At 37.7% G+C, this 14,151-nt stretch overlaps 1 protein-coding gene across 2 annotated transcripts in view; it reads right to left on the bottom strand.

Annotated features, from left to right (window-relative positions):
* LOC115213926 (putative uncharacterized protein DDB_G0274535) overlaps positions 1-2,783 on the bottom strand; it is a 57,476-nt gene extending 54,693 nt beyond the window's left edge. Inside the window, exons 1-2 of one of the 2 annotated variants that reach the window (XM_036504815.1) lie at positions 995-2,783; positions 372-913 (exon numbers count right to left, since the gene is read on the bottom strand). In XM_036504815.1, coding sequence (XP_036360708.1) covers positions 372-913; positions 995-1,513 — 1,061 coding nt within the window. In that variant the 5' untranslated portion in view covers positions 1,514-2,783. Of the gene's footprint in view, positions 1-371 lie in introns of both variants that reach the window. The other variant, XM_029782921.2, reaches the window with a different exon arrangement.
* Positions 2,784-14,151: the final 11,368 nt, after the last annotated feature.

The following is a 14,151-nucleotide window of genomic DNA, read 5'->3' on the forward strand; positions in this document are numbered from 1 at the left end:
GTGTATGTTAAATCATAAGGCACTAAAAGCGAATGACCCTCCCCAGGCACAACAGAATATGCTTCAACACATGAACTCACATAAAGAAGCTTGCAAACCAAATAGCAAAACGAATATATATATATATATATGTACATATATATATATATATATATTATATATATATATATATATATAATATATATATACATATATATCAGGATTATTTTCCTTATCATGTTTTAAAAGTTTTATCAGATTTTCATTGTATCATGGTAACAATAATATCAGCAATGATAATAATGAAAATAATTGTGATTAAATCGATCATTATGGTGACGAATACACGTGTACAAACAACAAAATATAAATGGGAGAAAAAATGACCTTACCTGTACCATTCTAGGCCTCTTGAGTAGTGTCTATCGAAGAAATGTGGTTCGGGGCCAGGAGCCCTAATATCCGGATGTAATCGTAAAAATTCCAGTAGGGCTCGAGTGCCTCCTTTTTTAACTCCAATGATAATAGCTTGGGGAAGTTTTTTAGAAGGCCCTTCTCGTACGACTAACATCCGAGAGGATTTCGGAGGTGTCTGCGCCACGTAATGTGAAACTGTGGCCATACTACTTTCACTTTCCAGAACTTGATTTAAACGAATATCGTCGGCTTTGTTCGATTGTTTTCCAAGTTCTTCATCATTGTTATCGGCATCGGAATCATTTTCCTCTCCATCACCGCCATCACCTTCCTCATTTAGGTTGTTGTTGTTGTTATTGCTGCTTGTGTTATTGTTGTTGTTGTTGTTGTAGTCCTCATTGCTGTATTGATAATAGAAACTGTTATTGTTGTTGTTGTTATTGCTGTCGTTGTCGTCATTAATATCATTATCTTTGCTATTGTCTTTTTCACTGACATCGAAGTTACTCACATTCTCACCGTCATCTTCGTCCACTGTTTCGCTTTCGGCCTCGCCTTCATTGATTGCGTAACTTTGCACGGATTTGTTTACATTATCGCTAAACGCAATCATTCGCCGGCGATCCTGTTCGATATCGAAGCCATTTGAGTTGCTGTTGGTGCTACTGCTCTTATTATTATTATTATTATTATTATTATTATTATTATTATTATTATTATTGCTGGTGGTGGTGGTAGTGTTCTTTGAATTGTTGATATTGTAGTTTCTATTGTTGCTGTCGATTTTGTTGCTTTTAGAGATATTCACTTGATTAATAGCTACATTATCGATAAACCTATTAGCATTACTGTTTGTGTTGCTGTTGTTGTTGTCACTGCTAGCTGCAGTAGTGGTGGTTTTCTCGCCTTTATTTCCTGTTTGTCGTCTAGACTTGCGACCTGTGACGGGTAATGGTCGCAATGGAGGTTTCAAAATGGGTAACACTTGCAAAGAGGCGCTGTTGTTGTCGGACGGAGGTGTATGAAATGGAGGAGTTTTGGACAGATTTATTCTACGGTTGATATCCGCAATACTGTAAGAATTCTGTACTGGCAATTTCTCTGCCATCGGACGCATAGGAATTTGTGGTTCTTGGGTTGTTTGTTGAGGTGATGGAAGTGGTGACGGTGATGGAGGTGGACTCGTTAAGCCGGCAAACAATTGGTGTTGCAATAATTTGCGGCGATCAGAGTTTTGGATGAGGTGCAGTTCTTCTTGCTTGCTACCAATGTGCAGTTGGGTTTCGTCTGCAGTCGGCTCATTTTTTAATTGCAGTCTATCGTTCACTTCAGAGTTTTTAGATGTCAATAAAGTCACCGTGTTTGAGGTAGAAGAAGAAGAGAAGAAGAAGAAGAAGAAGAAGAAGAAGAAATATGTGATTTAGCTACGTGTGAAGAAATATGTGTTTTGTCTCTTGTTTTTGGTGTTGTAATTGTTGGTGTATGTGCTGTTGTTGTTGATGATGATGATGATGGTGATGATGATTGTGGTGACAATGTTGTTGTTGACGATGATGATGATGTTGCTGTTGATGATGGGGATGATGATGATGATGATGATGGAGGTGGTGGTGGAGTATGTGGCGTCGAGGTTGAGGGTGATGATAATATTGGTGATAACAATGATGGCTTGTAATCAGTTTCGTCAGTTTGGGAGTTTGAATTAAGAAGTTTACTTTTTTGATGGTCATCGTTTTGACGATGATGATGATGATGATTATTATGGTGGTTGTGGTGGTGGTGATGTTGATGGTGGTTGTGGTGAGGGGGAGGAGGAGATTGAGAAGGAGGAGACAAAGGGGGAGAATGAGGATGATGTTGATGGTGATGATGGTCAGGATGGCGATGGCATTTGTGCTGGAGGTCAGAGTAAAATACAAAATGTTTTATACCCTGCGGATTGGTTTGTGGTTGTTGTTGTTGTTGCTGTTTTACTTGATGATGATGATGACGATGATGGAATTGTTGCTGTTGTTCTCGTTGCTGCTGCTGTTGCAGCTGACGGTAGTGATATTGTTGTCTATGCTGCTGCTGCTTCTGCTGCAGTTGTAGATGATGTTGATGATTATGAAGATGATGAGGATGATGATGATATTGACGACGGTGGTTATGTCGATGGAGGTGATGGTAATGAGGATGAGGATGCTGATGCTGATGGTGGTGGTGGTGACGTTGGTGGTAGTGTCGGTTGAGCAGAGGTGGAAGCGGAATTGCAAGTGGACGACGATGGTTCAAAGCCAAACGGCGACTGAAAGTAGAAATGCCTCTAGCCGAAACACAAACAAACCAACTGTTGATAACAATGAATATGCAGTAAACGAACGCAGAGATGGGCCAAGTGATCATCACGATTTTGAAAGTGGCTCTTGGTCCCTCAGCATAACTATGAGAAAGTCGGCTGGAGAAACCTTGCGAAAATCCTCTTCCAATTGCACTCGCTACTGGTGCTACATACGAAGAGATGCCAGGAAATATCTTCGCGATAATTATAAAATGTTGAGAGCAAATCTTGGAGTTGAAAGTAGTCCATTCTGGTTTATGGGTTTTGGCATCCGGCTCTTCGGGTTATCGGTTCAAGATTATCATCAATATATATATCCCCCAAAATGTATTGGTAGCAAATAAGTTATTTCTAGAGCTTAAAAAAATCACTGGGGTTGTGTTTGTGTGTGTGTATGTATGTGCGTGTGTATGTATGTGTGCGTGTATGTATGTGTGTGTGTGTATGGGTGTGTTTTTTTTTTTTTTTTCAATAACTTTATTGTCAAAATCAAACATGTATATATATTACAATAAAGAAAAAGTCATACCCTAAATGTTGGAACTGTGTTACTTTAATGTGTGTGTGAGTGTCTGTGTGTGTGTGTGTCTGTGTCTGTGTGTGTGTGTCTGTGTGTGTGTCGGAATGGGATTTTACGAGTCCAACTATTTCGCTTCGCGATTAAACCAAACGTCAAACAGAAATAGCAAATATCTGTGTATTTTCTTAAATACTAATTTAAATTTATTGTTATCCTTATAATGTTATTGGTTGACGGCTTTTTCCGTTTTATATAATAATACTAATAATATGGCAATACTTAAAAAAATATTTAATATATAAATTCTGTATTGAACAAGCGACAAACGTCTATACACAAGGATTAACAATATCGATTAAATAATAATTATACACTTGTAAGTTCCGTAACGTTATAATATAAATATATATATATATATATATATATATATATATATATATATATATATGTAAATCTATATAAAGTATCAATCAGGAGACATACCTGAATTAATTTTGTGTGTGTGTGTGTGTACGTGTGTGTGTGTGTGTGTGTGGTGTACGTGTGTGTGTGTGTGTACGTGTGTGTGTGTGTGTACGTGTGTGTGAAGAAAAATTATTATAAAATTAAATCATAATGAATCAATAAGATCAACAAATCTTTATTTTTTTCTTTCGTTGTTGTTCTTGTTTTTTATATTGTTGATTTTTTTTTCTCTCTCGATTTTGTAAATAATCCCGTTAATATGATATATGTACATCCGTGTGTGTTTGTGCGTGAGTGCATGCGTGCGTATGTTGTGTGTGTGTGTGTGCGTATTTGTTAGTGAGTGTGTATGTGTGTGTCTGTCTGTATGTTAGTGTGTGTGTGTGTGTGTGTGTATAAGTAAATCCTGTACGGAAAATACTCACGTGTAAATCTTGAATTAAAACCACGAATTGCAAATGGTAACAAAATATAAATAGACAATAAATAGATAATTAAATGAAAATAATAATAATATAATCCTTATAGGGGTTGGATTATCCTCTTCTTTGGAATGGATTATGATTACAATTATTGTTGTGTGTTTTAGTAGTATATTTGTACTGTTGCAGTTGTTAGGTCGACTTACGATGAACACAAGTTTTGTTTGTTGTTTAACAAACTGCTACGTCCGTTATGAATCGTCTTGGTATCCTTCTGTGTGCATATGTATGTATATATGCATATATATATATGTGTGTGTGTGTGTGTGTGTGTGTGACAAGTGTATGTGTAAGCGTGTGTCTTCTCTTAAGCTGTGAGTGAAAAATCAATTTCAAGTTCCGATGAAGTTATATATTTAATTAATATTTTTTCCAGATTAAGTTTTTAAAATTTTTTTCTCCGTAAAAAAATATCCGGGATTTCCATGAATAAGTTGAAATTAATAAACAAGTGAACGTATGATCCAATCAGAGAACTGTTATTAAATGATCAAATCAAAGCCGTAGATATTTGATATTTAGATAAGAAATACAAAACATTCGCCGAAACGATCGTGGAAAGGTTGTATTATATATATGTTATATATAATTATTGTTGTTGCACGAACTCCAGGTTTGTAAACATTTGAAAAATGTTCTTGTCAATAGTGGAAACATTTGCTACTACTGAGGTGAGAGTGAGAGAAAAGCGTGTAGAATGTATGTTTGTAAGTGTGGGTTTATAAATGTTGATGTGTTTATATGTGGTGTGTATAACGCGTTGTGTGTGTTAGGTTGTCTTGACCATGTTTATCATCATAAAACGTGGACTACGGCAAGTTTTTCATGGAAACGGGTGAGGAAGAGGGAGAGAGAGAGAGAGAGAGAGAGAGAGAGAGAGAGAGAAAGAGAGAATGTGTGTGTGTCGTGATGATGGTGTAGGGTCGAGAAAGCGTCTAATGGTTTTGCTTATGTAAAAACATGTGAGTGACAGGTTAGACGTATACATACACACATGTATATATATGATGTGGGTGTTTGTCACTTATCTTTCTATTAAGTCAACGATGTTTATTCGTGTTTGTTTGTGTGTGTCTGTACGTGTGTATGTGTGTGTTCCTTGGCGTTTCAAGATACAAAAAAATATTATCAATTATTGCAATTAATAATAAAAGGAAAAAAATATATAAGTAGATAGATAATAATAAAAAAATAATAAAACTACAAACTTCTTCCTGTATGAAAATAACTCTAGCTGTATGGTAAATATATATCGTATTATATAGAATTCTATTTTCTTTTCTGTTTGTTTTCCGTTCAATTAATATCAAGAAGAAAAATAATGATAGATAAATAATTATATATGTTCTTAAGGACGGTTTTAAAGGTATCTTTGTGTATATATATATATATGTGTATATATGTTTAATCCCAGATTTTACCTTTCCTTCTCGAAAACACGCGTGTTATGTGCTGCAGTGTTATGTTTGGCTTTTGTTGTTGTTCTTTTTTTTCTTCTTCTTGTGATTGTTATGTGTATGTTTGTTAGTTTGTTTGTGGGTTTTGTATTATATCACAGTTTCTTTACACGTTTGGTATAGAATATAGCGAAGCGTCTGTTTGGTATTTTAAGTTCCCAGTTAAACATAGAAAAATCTTTAAAAAGAATCAGCAGCGACGACTACGACGACGGCGGCGACTGCAATATCAACAACAGTATCATTGATATCAACATCATGACGAACAGAATTCACTAACATATCCGTAACACCAACACGAACATTACTATTATTATTATTATTATTATTGTTATTGTTATTATTATTATTATTATTATTGTTAAAACGGCCAAACATATCACCAGAGCGGTACCGCGAGAATATAGGAGATTCCTTGTCTAACATTTTTGCACACAAATATAATGAAATGAAATGGCAAGATGTGCAGCAAGAAGTTGTGTGTAGTGTGCCCACAGTCAGGTTATGTTAAATCGCTTCAGCACAACGTGTGGCGGTGATGGAGGGCGATGATGGCGGCGAAGGTGATGGTGTGTTCGTTTCGTTGGCTGGTTGGTTGGTTGGTTGGTTGGCCGATCGGCTGGCTGGCAGGCAGGCTGGCTGGCTGTTTCGTTATTTAAGCTGGTTGTATGTATGTATGTATGTATGTATAGGTGGATGGATAGATAGACAGACGGGTGAATGGATGGATGGATGAATGGGGTGGGTGGGTGGATAGATGGAAGAAGAAAAAAAAGAAAAAGAAAATGTGAAGAAGCGGAGAAGTAAGACAGACCTTGCAAAATTAAGAGGCAATGCGCCTCTCTCGTTTTCAGTATGTAAAATACGAGTGTTTGTATGATGGGCTTTGCACTGCGTAAGAGAAGAGAAGAGAAGATAAGGGAGTAGGAGATATTTGAGTTAAAGAAAGAAAAGAAAAGAAAAGAGAAAGAAAGAAAGACAGAGGTAGTGATTGGGTAAAAGTTAGTTTTGTTGTTGTTATTACTGTTGTATGTAAGACGATGTGGGTGGAGAGACGGAGAGTAGTTAGGTTAGCTTATAAAGAGACCCCGAGATGTGAGCTTTGTAGAAAAGAAGAGAAAAGCGTGTGACGAGAGAATAGATGAATAAACGAATAAAAGAATGAATCAACGAACGAATGAACGCGCAAACTGATGGCTGGACGACATGGTGTGAGTGATTGTGTGTCTGTGTGTGTGTGTGTGTGTGTGGAGTTATGAATGGATGAATGGATGGATGGCTGGATGGGTGAATGGATGGAAGGAAGGAAGTACGGTTTGGCGAACGAATGAAATTTTGTGTCACAGTAGAAGCATGGGGACGTAGGGGAAAGGGAGGAGAATGTGGCAGGAAGAATGAGAGTAAGAAGGGAAGACATATAGTTAGAGGAAATGGTGGTGGTGGTGGTGGTGGTGGCGAAGGGACGGTAGCGGCCCCAACCGTCCTCACTCGTAATGTGCGCGCACACACGCACACCGAATTGAGGAACGATAAAGTTGAATTAAAGGGAGACGGAAAAACATGTAAATAAATAGCGAGGAGAACTTCACTCACGCACGCGCGTGCGCGGGCGCACACACGCGCACACACGCGCACACGCGTATGTATATGCGAGTATATATATGTACACATAGGAGTGTCCATGATTATATATGGGTTTGTATGTAATGTATATGTGCGGATACGTACATACATGCATATACACGCGCGTGTATGGTAAGACGTTTGCTTCTCAACCACATGGTTCCGGGTTCAGTCCCACTGCGTGGCACCTTGGGCGAGTGTCTTCAATTATAACCTCTAGCTGACCAAAGCCTTGTGAGTAGATTTCATAGACGGAAACTGAAAGAAGCCTGTCATGTATGTGCGCGGGAATATGCGTATATGTGCGTGTGTGCGTTTGCGTGCATGTATGTGTGTGTGTGTGTGTCTTTATGTTGGTGTATGTCCCTCACCACCGGTTGACAACTGGTGATGGCTTGTTTGCGTCCCTGTAATGTAACGGTTCGGCAAATATAACCGATAGAATAAGTACTCTTTACTCTTTTACTCTTTTACTTGTTTCAGTTCTTTGACTGCGGCCATGCTTGAGCACCGCCTTTAGTCGAGCAAATCGACTCCAGGACTTATTCTTTATAAGCCCAGTACTTATTCTATCGGCCTCTTTTGCCGAACCGCTAGAGGACAGCATCGGTTGTCAAGCAATGCTAGGGGGACAAACACAGACACACAAACATGCACACACATATATATATATACATATATACAACGGGCTTCTTTCAGTTTCCGTCTACCAAATCCACTCACAAGGCTATGGTCGGCCCGCGGCTATAGTAGAAGACACTTGCCCAAGATGCCACGCAGTGGGACTGAACCCGGAACCATGTGGTTGGTAAGCAAGCTACTTACCACACAGCCACTCCTGCGCTTTATAGAAATAGTACCGAGCTTTATAGAAATAGTTGCTGGAATCGTTCGATCAGAATTCTTCAAGGCGGTGCTCCAGCATGGCAACAGTTTCATGAATAAAACAAGTAAATAATGTATTATGTATGTGTATGTCTTTGTGTTAGTGTTTGTCCCTCCCACCCCACGACCGGTTGACAACCGATGATGGTTTGTTTACATCCCTGTAAAGTAACTGTTCTGCAAAATGTGATCGACATAATGAAACACCGAGCTTTATAAAATTAATTACTGGGATCGATTTGTTCGACTAAAAATGTTTCAAGATGGTGCTCCAGAATGGTCGCAATCTAACGACAGGAACAAGTAAAATATATATGCGTGTACGTGGGTGCGTGTTTGTGTGTGTTTGTGTGTGTGTGTGTGTGTGTGTGTGTGTGTGTGTGTGTGTGTGTGTGTGTGTGTGAGTATCTTAGGTTCAGGCATGGCTGTGAAGTTAAAAAAGCTTGCTTTGTAACCACATAGTTAAAGGTTCGATCCCATTGCGTGGCATCTTGGGCAAGTGTTTTCGACTATAGCCCTGGGCCGAATAATGCTATGCGAGTGAATATGCTGGGTGGAAACAGTGTAGAAGCCTGTTATATATGTTTGTGCATGTGTGTGTTCTGCCTCCACAACTTGATAACCGGTGATGGTTAGTTTGCGCCCCTGCAAGTTAGCGGTTCAGCAAAAACCACCGATTGAATAAGCAAGGAACTTCAAAAACCTTAAGTACGACTAATCCTCTCAAGGCAGTGCCCCAGCATGGTCATACTCTAGTGACTGAGCAATTGGATAAATCCACACACCTTATTATATATATATATATATATATATATATATATAGATATATATGCTATATATATATATATATATATATTGCATATATATATCTTTTTCTCTTTTCTCTTTTCCTTGCTTCAGTCATGCTGGAGAAAATCGACCTCAGGACTTATTCGTTGTAAGCCTAGTATTATTCTATCGATCTCTTTTTTGCCGAAACACTAAGTTATGGGGACGTAAACACACATGCATTGGTTGTCCAGCGATGCTGTTGGGACAAACACAGACACACAAACATATCCACACACATACATATACATACATATATACGAAAGGCTTCTTTCAGTTTCCGTCTACCAAATCCACTCACAAGGCTTTGGTCGGCCGAGACTATAGTAGAAGACATCTGGGCAAGTATATTAAGTAATTATATATATACACATATATAGGTTATATATATATTATATATATATATATATATTATATATTATATATATAATTATATATATATATATATATATGATAATCTCAGAGCTAGTTATAGCCGTAGCTGCAACACATCGTGACGTATATTTGCCATTTAAATATGGCTAACCCCAAAGGGTGGATGCTACTGTAGTTTGTAGCCCCAGCAGCTGGAGCTGGCTTTAGACACACTTTCTGTGCCCTATCAGTATTTGCAAAGGGAAGCCATCCTTACCGTCTTCAACTTATGATACACACGGACTCGAGTTTCTGGGTATTGACCTGTCAACTCGCTCAAAGATTTATTATTGCTTGATTACACCTTTTCCATATCAGTGTATTTACGATACTGTAAAAGGGATAAGTATTTGTGAAGGGAACCTACTTTTCATCGACAACTGTGATTGTCACATGCCGATGACGGGTCAGTATTCAGAAACTCGAGTCCGTGTGTATCATATGTTGAAGACGGGAAGGATGGCTTCCTTTTGCAAATACTGATAGGGCACAGAAAGTGTGTCTAAAGCCAGCTGGAGGAGGTGTCCTCTTGGGGCTACAAACTACAGTAGCCTCCACTCTTAGGGGTTAGCCATATTTAAATGGCAAATATACGTCACTATATATATAATGGTATATATATATATATAATATATATATATATATATATATATATATATTATATATAATATATATATATTAATACACACACACACACCACACCACACAAACATTATATATTTATATATATATATAGAGAGAGAGAGAGATATATGTGTGTGTGTGTATTATATATTATATATATATATATATGCACTCATATATATATACATTTATGGATCTCTCTCTCTCTCTCTCTCTCTCTCTCTCTCTCTTCATATATATATATAGATATATTTATTCTAGAGGCGATTCCATGTCATCAGCGCCATCCGGCTCATCACAGATTTCGCAAAAGACACATGCCTGCTCGAAAAATTTCACGTTTTATCGCTTTACTTATTGCCCCAAATCGCTTATTTTTTTAATATCTAACACTATGTCTTTCTCTATTTCTAAGTTAAGGTTAAAAATAAAGCAACCCTGCAAAACGCAACTGATCTTTACACACAACGACGCACAGATTAACAGTCATCAAATAACTACAGCGAGGTGCACAGCAAACATAAGCGATCTGACTGTCGCCTGTACTCTTGACAAAATATGCCAGTTAGTCTTTTACACCTAACAGGCTCGTTCGTATTAGCCCGAGTTGCTCGATAAATTTTCGTTCTTTTAAGAATATTGTACAGCGGAAACTTATCATAGACTGGAATTTGAATACTAATCCCTATAGAAATTTATTATTTCATGAAAATATTGAATTTGAATTAATTTTTAATATTTACGATTATAACTAACAACTAGGGCTGTAACTTTTGAGCCAGAGTCAGGCGTGTGTGAACGATGCCGAGAGAACGTCTGCTACGAATATTTTTTGATACAGGGCACTTTTAAGATACCGCCAGACGCTGATCGAAAATAAATGAACTGCGACCAGGTTCAATGAAAGGAGCCCGAGTTATTGGCTGAAATTACATACTTGAAGTCAGTGTTGGCAGAAATTAAATCAGCTTAAATTCACGTTCACATTACAAAATTTATAATCAGTCCAAACCCGAAACAGCCCGAGGGCCGGAATCGCCACTCATATAACCCCATTTGTTCTCTTTTTATACCTGCACCACACCTGGAACCAACCCCCGAGTCAGTCCAATAGTTTAAATTGAATTTGGTACTTACTTGGAAAAGGATGCGTGGCGTTCGATCATATAATAATATAAATAATATATAAATATATGCATATATACATACATATATGTACATACCTACATATATATGTATATATACATGCATATATGGGTACAGGACATCAAAAGAACGGTGACCACAATGAGAAACGAAAACATAAAAACAAAACCATAGAAAATGAACGTTTTTTCCGGTACTTACATATCTACAGGATCCTACCAAGACTTGATTGTTCTTTACCTGATGTTGAACTTATCTCTGGCTTCCTATGTGTTCATGTGCCTTGATTCTACTGAATGCAATGACAAATTCATGAATATACTTGAAAAAAAAAAAAAAACGAATAGATATGGTTTTTCTGATAATTTTTCCGCTTCATCTAATTATTAAAGTGGAAAGATTATCAGAAAAGCCATTTCTATTCATTTTTTTTTCAAATATACAATACTGTTCGAAAGATTTTCTATTTCTTATTCTGCTTTGTGTATGCGTGTACGTGTGTGTGTGTGTGTGTGGTGTGTGTGTGTGTGTGCATATCAATCACGTTGTAGAAGACCCGTTTAAAAACGCATAAAATCGATTTCTCTTTCATTTTACATAGTTATTACTTTTGGTGTGTGTATGTGTGTGTTTATGAATGTGTGTGTGTATGAATGCGTATGTATGCATGTGTGAGTGTTTGTGTGTGTGTGTGTGTATGTGTAAGCTGTAGGAAACACTCAAACGATATCATTGCTATAACTCATTTAAAGAGGGTTTTTTTTAATTTAAATATTTAAGAATCAACTCTTCGTCAACATGATCAGGCACAGAGTTCAACTGCAATGCTAGTTTAAAGCGACCTGTAAGAAAAAGCTAAAGCATAACACACACACACACACACACACACACACACACCACACATATATATATATATATATGTATATATATATATATATACATGAAGGCGGCGAGCTGGCAGAAACGTTAGCACGCCGGGCGAAATGCGTTGTCGTATTTCGTCTGCCGTTACGTTCCGAGTTCAAATTCTGCCGAGGTCGACTTTGCCTTTCATCCTTCCGGGGTCGATAAATTAAGTACCAGTTACGCACTGGGGTCGATGTAATCGACTTAATCCCTTTGTCTGTCCTTGTTTGTCTCCTCTGTGTTTAGCCCCTTGTGGGTAGTAAAGAAATATATATATATATATATATATGTATATATATATATATATATATATATATATATATATATATATATATACATATATATATGTAGATTAAAAAAATCAGTCTTCAAAAGAAGTGAAAGAAAAGTAGATCTAGCGGCATCCAGTCACATTACCGGCCAAAATACTCGATGCATGGTAACTTACCGTTGCACCAGTGTCAAGAGTTAGACAGATAAATCTAAGGGCAAATGGAGATGCTTCTTGAGACCGAGTGGAAACGAAAATCGTTCGTCACACGAAACAAATAATTTTGTACAATTGAAGCCATATTCGGGTTTTAATTCGAAGTTACGAGGCCCTCCCCAGTCCCAATTAAAGTGAGATCATTCTCATTTCATTATAAACGAGCAAACGAATTGTGTGTGAGTGATGGCTGCAGTAACAGAAATAAATATATGTTGACTGGCAGCGGCTCTCGTGTTTAATGACAAAAGTAGGTGAACTTGGAGGGTCATCAAATGAGCCAAGTATGTTGGTCGTGTATAGACATGGGGCTGCTAATGTGGAGGAATTAAGAGAAGCTCGAAAGCATCACCGACCTAATCCAACAATCACATGGAACCAGCTTGATATAGTGACGGTAGAGTACGGAAGACCAAGTTGTCATAAATTTTGTCCGACAAACCACCTAAAAGTTGTCTTCTCATAGCAGAAGGTAAGTGAATGAAGACTCACACTGATGCTAATGCAACAACCTGATAAACATGCGCAACAACAACAAAAAGAGCTTTCAACCACTACAATAGTAAGAACAATAACAGAAGCAGCAGCAGCAACAAAAGCAAAATAGCCCACATCAATATCAGAATTTCCCAGGTCCAACACCACACCACAAGACCTATTCATCTTCACTTCAGGTCAATCAAGGATGTCATGCACTGAGAGTGACAGAAGTAAGATATAAAACTGTCTTCACCCCCACCCCAAAAAAACTGGGCGATTTGAAGGGAGGATAATTTAAATTACATTGAATACTAATACCAGTTCTACTAACACAACAAAAAATGCAACACAGTCCGATCTTCCCCTCAATCCAACAAGAGCAGCACTTGCAAAACGGGCGAAGAAAGAACATACTTTTCTTGAACTATAAATGTCAATATACGGTTGTGCCACAGCATGGCCGCGGACTTCGGGCTAAAACATTTTAAAGGATTTTAAGGATACGGACAGGCGACACAGTAACTACATCTCACCGATGAATTATGTAACATCACAAATATAATTCTTAAAAGCAACGTAAGAAACATGCAAGAATTAAAATCAAAATATTTTGACAAAACTGGAAATTTCCAAGAAACAATTACCAAACAACAAAATGGAAAGACGGATTGCCATTCCTTTCACAAGCATAAGGTGGTCTGTTTCACTTATCTCTCCTTTTGGCGTTGTTCAGATTAGGCGGTGGGAATGTATACGGCCTGGTGTTATCCTGGAAGCAAGGATACTTGCTAAATGATTTCGTGTCAGTAGGAATAGATGTGGTGGATATCATCAAATGTGAGGTACGAAACTTTCCAGGTGTCTTCACCGGCTATGAGATGTACGCATTTACATTTCGCTCGAGATCAGGGTGTGGCACAATTTCGTTGTTTCAGAAAAGCTTGGATCACATAACACAAACTATATCCGAGGAATCAAGGATTAAATCGGTGGTGCTGGACGGGATGCGAAATTTTTTTTCCCATGAGAGTTTCGGCCCCCAGTAATGAACTCATTTGCATACAGCCAATCAGGGCTCATCTTGACCATGTTATCAAATTAACAAACACATTCTACCA

The sequence above is a fragment of the Octopus sinensis genome, linkage group LG7 (assembly GCF_006345805.1).
Source record: "Octopus sinensis linkage group LG7, ASM634580v1, whole genome shotgun sequence".
In the NCBI taxonomy this organism is placed as follows: domain Eukaryota; kingdom Metazoa; phylum Mollusca; class Cephalopoda; order Octopoda; family Octopodidae; genus Octopus; species Octopus sinensis.